This window comes from Pelobates fuscus, chromosome 1 (assembly GCF_036172605.1).
Source record: "Pelobates fuscus isolate aPelFus1 chromosome 1, aPelFus1.pri, whole genome shotgun sequence".
Taxonomy (NCBI): Eukaryota; Metazoa; Chordata; class Amphibia; order Anura; family Pelobatidae; genus Pelobates; species Pelobates fuscus.
Genome location: NC_086317.1, coordinates 267,657,149 through 267,674,586, shown reverse-complemented (window position 1 = coordinate 267,674,586; position 17,438 = coordinate 267,657,149). Strand labels below are relative to the sequence as shown.

General features: G+C 35.7%; 1 protein-coding gene across 1 annotated transcript in view; it reads left to right on the top strand.

Annotated features, from left to right (window-relative positions):
• The window catches only part of TMEM132E (transmembrane protein 132E), a 447,844-nt gene that overhangs the window by 374,194 nt on the left and 56,212 nt on the right, over positions 1-17,438 (top strand). Inside the window, exon 3 of the mRNA XM_063457191.1 lies at positions 16,451-16,591. Within this exon, the coding sequence (XP_063313261.1) occupies positions 16,451-16,591 (141 nt within the window). The remainder of the gene's footprint in view (positions 1-16,450; positions 16,592-17,438) is intronic.

The window sequence follows — 17,438 nt, the reverse complement described above, 5'->3', positions numbered from 1 at the left end:
AAATTATAGTAGAGGTTGTGGGAAGTGAGGACCAATTTTGCCACTCAGTTGTGCATCTGTTCCAAAACTATATTAAGTATTAAGAAGATAATTGTATGCTATTAAAATGTCTGTTTAGAAACTTAACATTCTGATGAAAGGGCGGAGGTAAAAGGAAAAAGGTAAGAACAGCATTTACCATTATGACTACATTATTTTCTGTTTCACAGACATTTGGCTTTTGGAATACTGCAAGATAAATAGAATATAGTGCAAACATTATACTGTGCCAATATATATAATATAACCATATAGAATTATATTTATTCTATTTTTGTTATCCATATCTTCTGACTCTTACTCTTAATCAACTACCCCCAAAATAATAAAAAATCTAGAGACAGCAGGTAATACCAAAACTTTATTTGCAAAATACCAAAACTTTAAATTATCTTTCCTAGTTAAATACTTTGATATTAGATTTATTTAACAATTTCTGTTAAAATACTTTATGTGATCTGTGTATAGCATAGGCAGGTTTTGGTAACGTTGATGGACTTAGTGGGATTCTTCTGTGCCTCGAGAACTGGACATTTCCTGTAAAGCAATGAAGCAATTACTATGTAGAGTTCTGAATTTTATATATATATATATATAAAAAAAAAAATATATATATATATATATATATATATATATACATCTGCTATGCTTGATAGAAGGATATTTAATCCATCCATCAACTATTAACTCATCACTGTTTCTCCTAAAATTTATATTCAATGGCTTTTAAATCACACTTTATGAATAATGATTCCCCGGTATTTAAATATGTGATTTAAATTAACAGTCATTTCCCTATTCTTTCCTCCAAGCTATACAAAATAATATTTTTTGTCTTTTTTGACGTGATTTATCCACTAGACCATATTCTTCTTTGAATTTCCTCTAATTTATTAATGTTCTAATGGTCTGTAGAAATGGACACATTACTCTTTATGGGGTCTTCTAAGTGACTTTTAAATTGACATTATCATTATCTTTCTTACTTTTACCACTTAGCCCTTCCTATACAAAAAGGAATTACAGTATAATGTAGCATTTACCAGGTGCACGTTTAATAGAGATGTATAAAGATGCTATTTCTAAAATGAATAAAGAGTGAACATTCTCTGCATTTTGCATCTCTCCATACTGTGAAGGAATAGTTGAAAGTTAAAGGGACATTTTAGGCACCTTAACCACTCCATATGATTTGGCTTATCTTTTGCATACATCAATTTGCCACTCATAGGAATTGAAGTAGGACATAACTCTGTTACTATATAAACAGTTGGATTTTTCTACTCTAGCTGCGCTGGTTTGCATTTATTGACATTGTTTATAACTCCCATGATTTTTAATGTTACGCTAACTTATTCCCTATATTTAAAAATTATGCATCTGTGAGGTCTGAATACAATTACATTTAAAAAATACACATTGGTGCACCTACTTTTAGCCTGGAACTGAGTTCCAGGCTAATTCAGTCATTATTATAAATGTTTTAGTTTAGAGCCATTAACACCTTAACATCATTACAATGTTCTATGCCATCCCACATTAAGTGGGCTTAAACACTGTTATGGCAGCAAAACGCTGTGCAGCCCCTGAGCCACCAGATACTTACTTAATTCGGCTATCCGCTTTGGGATAATATATTTTGATATCATTCTTAGTTTATTTTGATAGTAAATATAAAATAATAAAAAAAAATCAACAAAATAAATGTAAAAAAGAATTAAAAAAATATATATGTAATTTCATTCTATCTTTGAAATCAAAATACACTTAGAATGCATGTTTTTTGTAAAAAAAATACAAATCAAATATGAACACTAACTTTGGCCAGGGTTTTTAAGTAAGTGGCTACTAAAAATGACTGAACATACAACATTGGGAATACCTTGGGTTGTCTATTTTTGCAAATTATATGCAATGATGGGGGTAATTCTCACTCCTTGGCAGCCATATGGTCTCAAAGGCAACATACGCCCTGCAAACCAATCTAGCAAACTGAAATGGGCTATCCCTATACTGACCCTGTAACTTTCATAAACAACATAAAGCCTGTCTGTTATACTCGGGAGACTTCACTGAATACAAATATGAGTTTTTGAAACAGTAAAATGTGTCATGATGATGGTATCATCAGTGAAAGTGCAGTTTTTGTGTAAAAAAGGCAAAAAACAAATGTTAACGCTAACTTTGGCCAGGGTTTGTGACTAAGTAGCTACTAAAACAGACTGGGCACACTCTATTTTGAATACATTGGGTTGTCTACTCTTGCAAATGGTAGACAAGCTCTTTTAGGGTTTTTGAAAGTTGTATTCAGTGGTGTACAGCCTAAGATATATTACATTTACAGCTTTACAATAGTGGTTATGTGTTCAGGTACAGTAACTGTTTAGTAATAATTTGACATGACCCAGAGGTTTTTCCTGTGCCCAGAAGACTTGCAGTCCTTGGCTGGGCTAGCACATCTGCAGAACTATCAGGCAATGACAACCATCCTGTTAGGATCAGCCGTAGGTAACAACGGACAAGTCAATTCCCTCAACACTTAATAATGAGATTGAAATTGTTTTTTTTTTTTTTTCATGTTCCAGGAAAGTCTAGGTCATATCATTCTTAAACAATTTGACACTAAATTAGGAGATAGTACCAAGACACTGAGTCTAGACAATTTTATTGCCACAGCTGTAAATGTTTACAAAATGATAGGTGAATTGGCACAGAAATCTGTATATAAAGAATAAATCAATGAAAAGTGACTTGCAAAACACTAAAATGCAGAAACAGTCAGTGTTCTAAACCCCAAAACATACATCTCTTTAAATGTAGGCACATGAAAGGTCTAAATATTGTAGAGCCTTTGGGCATCCTCCAGTAAAAGGCATTACTCTTCACAGTCTGAAGATTTTGCATTGTATTATTTATGTTTTATTTTGTGTTCTACATTTTTTTTTAAATGTTTATTATTTGTTAACCTGTCCATGCCACTGTGTACTAGATCATGAAGCTAAATAGGGTCTCAGGTTTTTATTATGAAATTAGTGGAAGATTATTATGGAATTACATAACAAATGAAGCGATAAAAATATAGGTTGTGTGAGAGGATGACAGTGTAATGTAAAAGACAATGTCTGGGTAGATCAGGCCTGAACAACCTGCGGTCCCCCAGATGATTTTGAACTAAAACGCCCATGATTCCTTTAATGAAACAGCCAACGCTCATGTTTTTTTGACTGAAACAGATAGCCAGGGAATCAGGTCTGATAGCCATGGGATCATGGGAGTTGTAGTTCAAAACATCTGGGGGCCGCAGGTTGTACAGGCCCGCGGTAGATGGATATAAAATGGCAGATCACAAATATTAATCGTCTAGTATTCTTAAGGAATAAGTTATTTTTTTCAAGTATGTTTCATGCTGATGGGTAAACAAATATTTAATTTTCTATGCCATCAGGGCCATGCAACCATAAGGTGGCACAAGCGGCTACCTTAGGACGCACTGGCCCGGGCATATAATGTTTAGGTGAGCAAAGCACTTTCCCTCCTGCCAGTCACTTCATGTAGCATGGCCAAACAGACTGTGGTAGAGGCTCTTCTGTACAAGAAGTTGTGCACCCAGCGAGCAGCTTCCTGTCAGACTAAGTAGAGGATACAGAAAGATCCTCTACCTTGGTCTGCTTGCCCATGCTACATGGAGGAAAGGAGAGGGGGGAGAGGCTACAAAGGAGTGGTGAGAGGAGATGTGGGGGTAAAAGAGAGACATACAGAGGGTCTAGGAATGAGAGAAAGAGACACACAGAGGAGCTGGGGGAGACACACAAAAAAGTCTGGGAGGGAAAGTGAGACGTACAGAGAGGCAAGAAGGGAAGAGACACACAGAGTACCTGGGAAGAGGAGAAAGAAACACAAAGAGTGGCTGGGGTGGAGAGTCCCATAAAAGGGAAAGAGGGAGAAAGATACACATAGATTGGCTGGGAAAGAAGAAAAACTGATGCACAAAGGGGCTGAGGGGAAGAGACACACAAAAGGGATTGGGGGGATTAGATTTGCAGTTATCTGTTTGCTGTGGGAAGTGTAACCTATTTATTGTGAAAGCTGCTTGTGTGTTTACTTGGTTTAACCCCTTAACCCCTTGAGGACGCTAGACGGTTCAGGACCGTCATCGGCATTTTTCCCTTGCCGACCGACGACGGTCCTGAACCGTCCTAAATTTAAAATGTACTTACCCGATCGCCGTCGTTCCCCCGGCGGCGATCAGCGGTGCTCCCAGTGTGGGGAGACTGCCTGCAGCCCAGACAGTCTCCCCATGGCGGTTTAGGACCCCTGGGGCCATGTGATCGCCCAACAGGGCGACCACATGGTCACAATAGGTTTCCTAGTCTCTGCCTGCAGGGGGACTGTCTGTGCTGACAGGCAGTCTCCCTGCAACTGTAAAATAAAAAAAAAAAATTAAAGTGAAAGTTAATAAAAAAAAAATTATATTATATATGTGTATATATATGATATATAGACATATATTATACCTATATAATATATGTCTATATATCATATATATAATGGCATGCTAAGTGTATTTTTATATTAATATGTACATATATTAATATAAAAATACACTTATAATTAATTTACACACGTATATATATAATATATATAATAACTATATATATTGTATATATATATTATTATAAAATACGAATAATAAATAATTTAAATTAAATTAAAAAAATTAAAAATAATAATAAAAATTACAAAAAAATTATATATCTATACGAAATTTTATTCTAACTGTATTTTGATATTAATATATATATATATTTATATCAAAATACACTTAGAATGAAATTGTATATATATATCTATATACCCCCATGATGGCATACCATTTGCAAAAGAAGACACCCCATTTGCAATACCATGGGTTATGTCCAGTCTTTTTTAGTAACCACTTAGTCACAAACACTGGCCAAAATTAGAGTTCAATTTAGTTTTTTACTTTTTTCACACACAAACAAATATGAACGCTAACTTTGGCCAGTGTTTGCGACTAAGTGGCTACTAAAAAAGTCTGGACATACCCCATATTGAATACCCTGGGTTGTCTACTTTAAAAAAAATATGTACATGTGGGGTGTTATTTAGCAATTTATGACAGATAATAGTGTTACAATGTCACTATTGATACATTTTAAAAATGTATGTTTTGAAACCGCAATATCCTACTTGTACTTATAGCCCTATAACATGCAAAAAATAGCAAAAAGCATGTAAACACTGGGTATTTTTGAACTCATTTTTATGGCCTACATGGAGCAGAATGACAATAATTGGGATTACTGAGACTTTGTGGGATAAAACACTTGATTGGGCTATTCATGTAAATGGATATATATTATTTAAAAAGGATAGAAAAAATAGAAAAGGGGCGTGGTATGTCTTTTCTGATTTGAAGCCAGGTTTTAAAGAAATTGTGTGCGATGACACAGGTGAGGACGTGCTATGCCATCCTTGGGGAGCATAGCATGTCCACGCCGCCCAGGAATCTTACCTCCTCGCTGGTGATCGCGATGGGGGGGACTTACCTAGGGAGTCCCCCTGCTGCTGATCTGGCCCTCCTGGGCCATGTGATTGCGAGGACCTCACGATCACAAGGACGGAATAGCCATCCGTAGCAGTACAAGCAGTGGGAGTGCCTGGAATGACAATTCAAACATAGTGTAAAATAAAATAATATATATTTTTAGATCATATATATATTATATTATATATATGATCTAAGTATATATATATATATATATATATATATATATATATATATATATATATACACACACTTACACATGCATACACATACACTGTCTAAGTGTATTTTAATATTAATGTATATATATATATATATATATATATATATATATTTATTAATATCAAAATACACATAGAATATTATATATATATATATATATATATATATATATATATATATATATATATTTATCTTCTGTTCCCTGCACACACACTTTCAATCATATAAGTGCCTGGTGCATAACAGCCATAGCCAAAAAATAACACAAAAAATATTGAACAAAGGCTTGCACTCACGGTCTTTTGTAAAAGTTTTCTCTTTCTTTATTCCATAAATTCGTTAAAAGATCAACATTTCAGCCATCGTCCGTGGCTTTCATCAGGATCAAATACAACAATCGATTTTTTTTGGATTGTTGTATTTGATCCTGATGAACATATATTTATTTAATATTTTTACATAATTAAGTAATTTGATTAATTACAAATTGCGAGACCTGCCTGATAACCCAGAAAGTCCAGAGAATTTCATTTGCTAGCACTATATTTAACCCTGTAACTTTCCAAGACACTATAAAACCTGTAAATGGGGGGTACTGTTTTACTCGGGAGACTTCGCTGAACACAAATATTAGTGTTTCAAAACAGTAAAATGTATTACAATGATAATATCATCAGTGAAAGTGACTTTTTTTGCATTTTTTACACACAAACGACACTAACACTGACTATATAATTCTTGTGATACCTTTTACGGGTTTGAAACACTCATTTTTGTGTTCAACAAAGTCTCCTGAGTATAACAGTACCCCTCATGTACATGTTTTAGGATGTTTTCAAAAGTAACAGAGTAAAATATAAGGCTTGTATTTCAGTTTTTGTCAAATTGAAATTCGCCAGATTGGTTACGTTGCCTTTAAGACCGTATGGTAGCACAGGAATAAGAATTACCCCCATGATGGCATACCATTTGCATAAGCAGACAACCAAAGGTATTGCAAATGGGATATGTCCAGTCTTTTTTAGTAGCCACTTAGTCACAAACACTGGCCAAAATTGGCATTGGCTAAGAGGCTACTAAAAAAGACTCGACATATCCCATATCCCAAATAAAATTAATAAGGCCACTGGGTAATTTGTTAAACATGGGATATTTTAGTTATCTAAACATTGATTGGGCCAGAGGGACTAGTAGTACAGTTAAGAGAAACAGGTTTTTGAACCTGATAAACAATAATTTCATGTTTTAATTAGTAGAAGTCCCTAGATGAGATGCTTGTTCCAAGCTTGCAATAACTAATAATGTTGATTTATTTCCAAACATTCAAGTTAAGAAGCACATTGGGGATTTAGTGACCATAATATGGATCAATTGAGATTAACTAAAAAAAATTTAAGGGTCTGCAGAAAAACACTTAATTTGAGGCTAAATTCAATGGGATAAGGGCATCTTTACAACTAACTGACTGGCAGGCAATATTCGCTGGAAAAAGCACAGATACAATACATAATATTGGGAAATAAATATAAAAAGTTGTTTTCAGAAATTAAAGACAGTTAACATAAATAAAGCCCCAGGTCCAGATGGTATTCACCCATGCATACCTAGGGAACTTAGTGTAAAACACTATTAGTGTATACCACTATTTTAAATTGTTCTGGACTCTTTCCTTTTAGGAATTATATCAAAGGATCAGAGAAAAGCAAATGTAGGGTCTCTTTTTAAGAAAAAGGTTCAAAAGCTCAAACCGTGAGCTTAATATCTGTGGTTAGGAAATTATTTTGAAGGGCCGTTAACTAAAATATCATGGTTTTATGAAAGACAGGTCAAGCTAAACTAACTTAATTGTGTTCTATGAAGAAATTAGTTGAAATATAGATCAGTGTGATCCAGTAGATGAGAATTTGCCAAAGGCATTTCATACAGCACCACATGAAAGGTTACTTGTAAAATTGAAATGAGTTGGTTTGGATAAAAAATGTGTTCTTGGATAGAACAGAGGCTTAAAGATAGAGTGTGCAGTGTAGTTGTAAATTTAACAGTTTCAAATTGGACCAAAGTCATAAGTGGAGTGCCCTAGGTTCTGGTTCTCTTTAATCTGTTTATGAATAATCTTTAAGTGAGCATTGAAAGTCACTTGTTGGTGTTTGCAGATGACACAAAACTAGATTCAAAAAGATACAGTCTGAACGTAACATCTATAGAGGGTTTTGGATAAATTGGTTTACTGGGCAGGTAAGTAGCAGATGAGATTCAATACAAATAAAATAGAAAGTCATGCATTTTAGAATAAGGAACGTACAAGCCACTTATACGTTAAATAGGGTTGGGTTTGGGATAACATTAAATATAAAGCACATTTGTAGATCAATTATAGGTCACAAACTAGACAACAGTATGCAATGCTAGTCTGATGTTGCAAAAGCCAGTAAGGTGCTTTCATGTATAAAAAGTGGTTTTGATTTACATGATCCAAAAATAATTTTGCCTCTTTACAAATCAATGGTAAGACCCCCACCTTGAATACGTGGTGCAATTTTGGGCATTAGTTTTAAAGAAGGATAATGCAGAACTAGGAAAAGTGTAGAGGTGAGCTGCAAAATTAGTAAGGGTGATGGAAAATAATTATTAGGAGGAAAACCTCAAAAAACTGAATTTGGTTTCTACAGAAAAAAGATACCTCAGAGTGGATATGATAGCACTATACAAATATATACAGAGTCACTACAAACTGCTATGTGCTAACGTGTTCATTAGCAGTGATATACAAAATACCAGAGGTCAGCCATTGAGTCTCGAAGAAAGTCATTTACGCTTACAGCAGAGGAAACGGTTATTTACAGTAGAGCAATAAAGATATTTCCCCCTTTTGTGGCATAAGTGGAAATGGCTATAAATGTTTTCTTTTGCCTCATTAAGGATCAACAGCATAAAATGGACTTTTAGGGTTGAACTTGATGGATTTGTTTAATCCTGGATGAGAAGAGACACGTAAAGATTTTGGGGGAGAAAGAGACACACAAATGGGCTAGGAGGGAGAAGGAGAAACACAATAGGGCTGAGGGGACGTAAGAGACACAAAGGTGCTGCGGAAAGTAAGAGACACAAAGGGAGTACTGTAAGACAAATAAAGGGTTAATATGGGGGATAAGATACACCAAATGGGGTATAAGACACAAAAGGGGGATATGATACACTTTTGGGGGTAAGACATTTAAAAGAGGGGATATAAATAAAAGGGGTGATAAATGTAATAGGGGGTTAAGAGACACACAGCTGAAGATGCATATTTTGGGTGTGGGGGCAAAAAATGCATCTTTGCCTGTGTAGCCAATAATCCTTGCACAAACCCTGTACGCCATAGTGTCTGTATCCACATTTTCTCAGAGCCAGCAAGGTTAGCAAAATCATTTTCCATGCATCTAGATTTAAAAGATGATTCTGTAAATCAGTGCACACAAGACAATGTTATTAAACATTATAAGTGGTTAAAGGGAAATTATGAACAGCTTTATATCCCAAGGATGCCATAAATCCACCTACTGTCTTGTTCTTATTCTGTAGGTTTTATGAGAGAATGGGAATCCAATTGGCTTCTCAGTTCATTCATGGGTTCACTGTTGGTTCCCGGAATATCACAAAGGTCAATGCTTGTGTTTCTTCATTAAATGGTGACATTTGCAAAGCAAGGGGAAAAGTAAAAAACAGCTGAGTGGTAAAATTCTCTAACTGATCTTACAGAACTGAGTATTTTGATTTTGAAATGTAAGTGTAACTGTGAAATTTATAATCCAATCATAGTGATAAAAAAAAGCTTCTGCATAGTTCGTATTTGATAAGACATCTGGACCTCAGCATAAGTCCAGTTTCTAGGAGGCATGAATGTAAGTTCAATAATCATATTAAGTCGGTGAAAGCATTCCATGTTTCAAACTAATGCACATCACTAGTTTAGATGTTTAGATGCAGTGTTTGAAGTGTTTAAAGACTGTCATGCAATGTGTAAATGAGTTACTAAAAGTGGAAGTAGAGGCATTTGGAAGAATTTAGTGGTGGAGCAATAACATACCAACAAACAGTTATGATAACAATTTGCAAGAAGCAATTTGTGCTTCTGTCCACATTGTCTGTACCGTGACAACTGTTTGTCAAGTTGTGTATTAGATAGTATTTATGGGTGGCAATGACAGGAAGACAGAAATCCCTTGGGTGCAAACAACTGTCATATGGCATCCAATTAGCTTGCTACAGTTCTGAATTTTTGCTTCTGGGTATGAACAAGATGAGTTCACACATTGTGTTCCTTGTGAGGGTATTAACACATATGGATTTGCTGCTCACAATATGTGGAGAATTTTACAATCATATAATTAGTGTGTGCACTGATAAATAAAAACAGAAAATGCAAATGGAAACCACCACTTTACTACATGATTGAGTATAACAATGACATCAGCTATAATTTGTGTTAAAGGGACAATCCAGACACCTAAAGCCATTTAGCTTGCTGAAATACTTTTTGTGTGAAAAATGTGTCTCTTTTTCCCATTTTACAAAAAGTGCAGATTTCAATAGAAATTGGTCTCGCAATCCAGTTCAGTCTAGACACAACCAGGACAATCACTGAACTGGAGGCATGAGAGGGCTGACATGGGGGATGTGGGTAACAGCTTCAGTCCATTTTATGGAAGGTTAAAGGTAAACGGTAACTTCTCTTGATTTTGGAATTCCTAAACAGCACATTAAAATAATCTATTACTTGTCTTGAACATTTTTTCATGAGATTCTCTGCTTTCTTTTAAATATATATTGAATAACAAGCAAAACATATATAATCCAGGTCAAAGAAGGCAAATCCAAGGCAAGCATTGCAAATAAACAGGCGAAATATGAGCATTGTTTAATTTCCCCTCTTCTCAGTATGCTTTTGTTATGTTATGAACCATTGTAAGATCATACTGATTGTTCAACATAGTGCAAGTATTTATTTATTTCACACAATATGCCTGATCAAAGCTAGTAATGCTTTCTATGCAGGTAAACTTTTGGCAGCCCAGCGCAAAGGAAGGGGAAGAGAGAGGACTAAACTATTAGAGAGCTGGAGAGAGGAATGGGTCCCTAAGGAGAAGCATTTACAATAGTACCATTTGTTCTGCAGTAATTGCTCAGGTTATTAGCATAAGCGCGACAAACCATATGCTGTGCCGTGTATCCTTTTATTAGGCCCAACGTGCTCACTGCCCCTAATCAGAATACAGCCCGCTCCTGCGTGCACATACCCCCCTGGGAAATGCGACTAGACGAATGAGCTCGCTGCAGTGCATCAGAGAACTGAGTGAGAGTCCCCCAAGGCAGACACCAACTGCAACAACCGCTGTGATCTCACACTGCTGCAACCCTTTATGTACAGCACAGACTGCTAGATTTAATGAGCAATGTCTTTTGTGTAATGCCAGCATAGATCAAGTGAAGGAGGATTTTTTTTTTTAGTTACAGTTTAATTGTGTGCCACAGTGCCTTGATCTCTTGTTGACTCAGTAGAAAGCGACACAATATCCTAAACACCCTATCCATTCCGGAACAAACTTGAAACAACTCTTTCAACAGGATCCTGTCACTTGTGCAAGTAATCACAGTAGTAAGTGTTCTTTAACAGTACAGTTATTTAAGCATTCATATCTCTAGTGACAATAGGTTTTTCTAGTATCGAGACAGATTGTTCAAATGCTTCATACATGCACATATCTAATTACAATATTCAACATTCTATGTATCCCTATTTATAGAGGACAATTGCTATTTTATGCCCACGTCCCTCTGTCCCTCTTTCTTCCCCTAACAGCACTCTTTTCTAAGGGCTCTGTATTCTTGGAGTCTCTGAATTTATACCAGAGGTCCACAGAAATAATACTCACAATAATGTGTCTATAAGGGATACTCGAAGCACCAAAACAACTGTAGCTTAATAAAGCAATTGTAATGTATAGATCATGTCCCTGCAGTCTCACTGCTCAATTCTCTGCCATTTAGGAGTTATATCACATTTGTTTCTGTTTATGCAGCCCTAGCCATGCATCTCCTGGTTGTGACTCAAAATTTTTCAATCAGGTGTTAAAGCGTAGTGTGTTTACTTTAGACATTTTGTATATCCTGCACTGTTAATTGGATGTTATTCACACACAGCAGAGGTGTAACTAGAGCTGCATAAACAAAGTGTTTTAAAATGCAACTTTCATCAAAATTTCACTTGTCATTTAAAAAAATAAAAAAATAAAAAATAAAAAGCTTATTGCATTTAATGAATGTTTATGGTATTTTTTAAATGATGTGTACTTATGTTGGGTCAGAGTCCACTGTTGCCTGATCAACTGCGGTTCAACCAAGTTAGTCAGTAACAGTGGATTCTGGCCCAACATGGCCATATAAAAATATTAAATATAATAAAGCTTTAAAAAATGATGAGTGAAAATGTTACTCCTTAATGGCAGATTAATAAGCAGTGAGGGGCATGATCTATACACCAAAACCACTCGGATACTCTGATAAGCTACAGTTGTTTTGGTGCTTAAATTGTCCCTTTTAACAACAAAAAAATGTGTTTAGAAATCAGTATCTGTAAATAACATACGTTCTTCTTCTAAATTACATCATAGTCGCATAAATTAGTATTAGTAACTCATCTAAAATATCTCATAACAACTCTGCCCTTGGCTACACCCCAACTCACAGCTCCAAAATAAAACTGACCTTTTTTGAAATATTGGGAGCTATGGAGTTATTCACTGAAATGTGAATTTCCAGGAATTCAAAGAGAATTTCACAATTTAGGCCAAAATTGCCAAATTGGAAAAAATCTCCAGGTTAACTATGTTTTCAATTTGGCTATTTTTGCCTAAAATTTGCCTTTGAATTTGTAATAAATTACAAATTACTAAATAGGCCTGCCAATATCGATGATCTGTTTTATACGTGATTCCTAAGAAGCACTGCTGTAGTCTGAATGGTATTTAATTTCACTCTCATCATCCCGTCAGAGTAGTCCCATTTGATAGAATTTACTATGCATCATCATTGGCCACTGTCAATTGCAGTAAATATTTCATGTCTTCTTTGCTAAGGGTAATGCTGCTGAGAAAGGCTTGTCAGTATTACAGCTTTAGAATTATTAACAATGTGCTGTCAAGCCAGTGACAAATTGCTTTTAAATTCATTGGTGTCTTGCAAGTGAGGTTAAAGTTCACATTATTTAGGATTACTGCATCCTGTCTGTGAAAATATGCTTATAATAAAGCCATGTCATATTAATATTTTGGATTATATATGTTGCTATTATTATACTGTATAGTAAATACATTGTTAAACACATATCTGCACACACCAAACAAGTCATAAGACTTTTCCCACAGAAATCTCACATTCGCAGTGCTGTTACTACTGCAAGGGATTCTGGGTGGACATATGCAAATAAGTTCCACAAAGAAACACCATTTTGCTCTATTATATTATTATGTGTACAATATAATACAATGAAAATCATGAAAGGGTGATACATTTGAATTTTAAAATATAAATGTAAATGTCAAAATTTGATTTAAAAAGGGTTAGTGTAATACAATAAATGATGACAATAATTAAAATTAAATACCACTAAATATTTTTAGATTTTTCCTGTGATGTTTTTCATATGTGTATGAGTAACTCTGATGTTCTATTTTGTCATCTATTATATTTGCATGCTGCCCGTTTTTCTGTTACTTTTCGTATTCTATATGCTAGTATTTTGGCACAGAAAGTATTTATTTATTTGATAACATATTTTACCAGGAAGGATACATTGAGATTTCTCTCGTTTTCAAGTATGTCCTGGGTCCACACAATAACCTCCATGGGAGTATATCTAAAAACAGCTTGCAAAAGCTGCAGGTCTCTTGTATGCAGCTTTTGGAAGGCATCCCTTTTTTACCAAACCCCATCTGTGACTGTCCAATCACAGACTTCCTAATGCAGTTCAATGAGAAGTCTTTGCAAGGCAGTTACCTGCTTCTTGAGTTTAGCTTCACTGCACTAACAAAAATGAGAAGTAACAGCATCAGTTGCCCGATTGATGGCCAGAGGCGTGAAACCAGGGCCATTTATAAAAGTACATTTCTACTCAAATCTGCACTTTTTACACTTCACACATAAAACATTCAGCAGGCTGAAGTGCTTCAGTGGTCTAGAATGCCCCTTTACCTTAACTGATCCAAAAAGAAATGTAATTCAATAGCGATTTTCCAAACAGTATTTGAATTGACAACACAATGATTTTTAGTTAATAATATCAAAGTTGGAGATTTATTTATTTTTATTTTATTTGAAAGCGAATTTGGAGCTGAAGGAATAACATTCACTTTTTCCATTCGACATATTTTAGTTATATATAATATTTCTTACATTTGCTTACTTCTTGTCATTGTCTTCTTCTTGCTTACTCGTCTTGTCATTGTTATAATATTCTTCGCATTGCTGGGATGTAAGTTAACAGTAACACAAACATATTTTGGAGCTGAAATATTGTAGAGTAGTAGTTAACTTTGTATATCATGGTGTCCCATTGAGTTTAAAATCTTAGTTAAATCTATCAAACAGAGAATTACCTATGGCCATATTTCCAATATGCAGCACAAGTCCCAAATCTGCTATCCATAATTATGGTGTTAAACCGAGCTGTCTCTTCCCTGGAATGTACACCATTGGATAAAGCATTATCATTACTTTATGACATGCGCTATATTCCTTTACATTTCTATTAAAGACTTAGCAAATGACATCGCAATTGGTTCAGATAAGGCAGTTCAGATATGGTTGGAGAAAGTCATCACTTCTTTTAGCTCACCTTTGCTAAGCCATGCAATGTAGTAGTGGTTATAGTGCCTGGGGTGCTCCTTTAATTTTAAATTTAAATCTCACAAATACATATTTGTTAAATATAAGGATAAATAAACATGGTCTTAAAAATAAAGTGCAGTGGTTCTCGTTTAAATAAAACATGATTTAGAAAATGTATGTCAATCAGTCATGTGTATTGAAGGACGTGTGCTTAATCCAAGATAGCTTCATCATTGGAATTGTAGACTAGTGTGAAGCTAGCGCTCATGAACTAAGTACAGAAATAGTGAAAGGTAAAAAGGGATATAAAGCATTCCAACCGCATATGTTTGATTTGTATAGGTATTGTGACCTCTAACATTCATGCAGCGGTGACATATCACTGTAAATACAAACTGAGGCTGAAAATGCTTCCTTAGATGTATTGTCTTGCAGTTTGTTTTGTCCTGTAGAGATGTGCCCACTGGCACATGGAAACAGAGCCCTCTGCAGGTTGCTGTGCATCCTGGCTGTATGTGTTTGGGAGGCTACAGTGATTAGCAGCACAGGTAACTGCTGTCAGCTGCTCCCCCGGCTGTCACTATCTTTAGATCCTAATTGTCTAATCAGGGCGCACAGCAGGGAAAGGGGGGGGAGAGGGGCCGCTGTCTAATCTGTTATTCCAGTTTCTGAATAATCATACTCCCCATTCTTTATTACTACCTCCCTGCCTAACAGGCTATATGATTGGGGGCAGGGGAGGTAGCTGCTCAGTGTTGCGCTTTTCAATTAGTCCCTTCATTGGCAGAGGGAGTTAAAGGATTAGTCAAACGTGTACAATGACTATGTATTATATTCATTGCTCCGTAAATGAGCCCACGTCATGTTTTCATGTGTGTGTTTTTTTTTTTTTGTTTGCATGGGTTTATTATATGTCCGTAGTTCGTGCCTTTTAAAATGTACATCCCTATGCCTTTACTCACAGTTACAAATGCCTAAGCACACATTGATATTCCTATTTCATTTTACCTGACTTTCATGTATTTATCATGTCGCTCCGTATGAACATTGTCCTTGTGTGCAGTACGTTTCATGTTATTGCAGTTTTTCTCAACCATCTCATATCTGTTTCACCAAGAAGTCCGCATTATTATTTGTATAATCTGAGGTTTCTTCATCACTGCCTGTGAAAGAACGCGTTTTCTTAATAGCATTCATAGCGGTGGTGTCATGCTGCTCAGCACAGATTCAACACGCTACCTCCTTTACATCCTTTCATCTCCGCTCCTCCCCACCCTTGGCTTGCCTGCATTCTCACTCTTGTCGTAACTGCATTGATGTGTACAATGTACAGCCACATTAACATCAGGGACAAAATGCACAGGATAGGCACAATTTCTTCTGAATTTCCATCTCTGGAGAAGCGTTTCGACTTTAAGCACGACGCTTTCCCCGAGGCACAAGGACATTTTTATAGCACTTTTTAGGTACAGCTGTTCTTGCCTTAGGGGAACAGTTACATTAAGGGGGCCAACTGTGCACCTTCTTTGAAAGAAGTAGGAAGTGATGTTGTAGGATTTCAGAGGCTGCAAAATATGTCAGTCTTGCTGGCACCCTGCCTAGAACATCTGTGTAACATGACCAAATTACTGGAGGGTTGGGAGCATGAAAGGTTCCGTTGTGAATTCAAGTAGTAAAACTGCTGTAGATTCTGTAGACTTAAAGCAAAACTGTACTCTTGCATCATTAGTATGTTTTCCTTTCTCCTGTCAGAGTGAAAGCAAAGAAAGGGATAAATCTACAGAATACCAGATCCAGTGATTCCCAGTGGTTAGTGAATTCAGAGCTGCAGACAGGCGGGAAGCACTCCACAGCAACAGTGGATGTCTTACGGGTACAAGGATTGCCATACAGGTATGCTAGCCTCTATGGACCTGCTACATCAGAATTATAATATTAAAGTCATTTTGTAAACTTTTGAGACTGTTGACATTCTTAGTATTTCTTCTGAAAACATTTGTGTTTTCTTTTGTTCCTTTTTGAATAATGTTGCACTAAGGGAGAAGTCCATTATTATTATACATTAAATCTACCAGGTATCATATATCCTGAAAACAATATTGTGTTCTCCGTCTTATTTTCACTAAAAATGTACATTGATGAATAAATATACATAAAGTCAAAATGGATTCTAGGATTTGTAGGAAACTAATGTTATAACATTTTAGGGTCCTGCAAGGCCTGGTTGTAGGAAATATGATAAAATATGAATATTAAAAAGTATACATTTTTGTTATGAAAAGTATTTTATATATATATATAAAAAAAAAACAGAGCATTCCTATTAAAAATATACTTTTAAATGTACAACAAAAACAAAGAATATGAGAATGGACAAAAGCTTAGAGGAACTCAGTAGCTTGACCTTCGTTACATCCCCGCTCAGGTCTCAAAATTGTTTTGCTCACTTATGCCATTAAAGAGAGAACCAGTTTCAAGGCATATCAGACTGATCTTACCCATTAGGGCAGTCCAGAACCGAAATTACGGCAAGTTCTCTCTGCACAAGAGATACAGCAACCCCAGACAATCTTTTCAGCCTTCTTTGCACCTCGTCAGCGATGTGTAGCTAATACCCCTCTAGGCACAGTGGGCACGGGATTCACGTCTAAATAATATTAAGACCTGAGTGAGGATTTACCAAAGGGCAAGCTACTAAGTTCCTCTAAGTTTTCGTTTTTCCGTTCTCAGAGTTCTCATA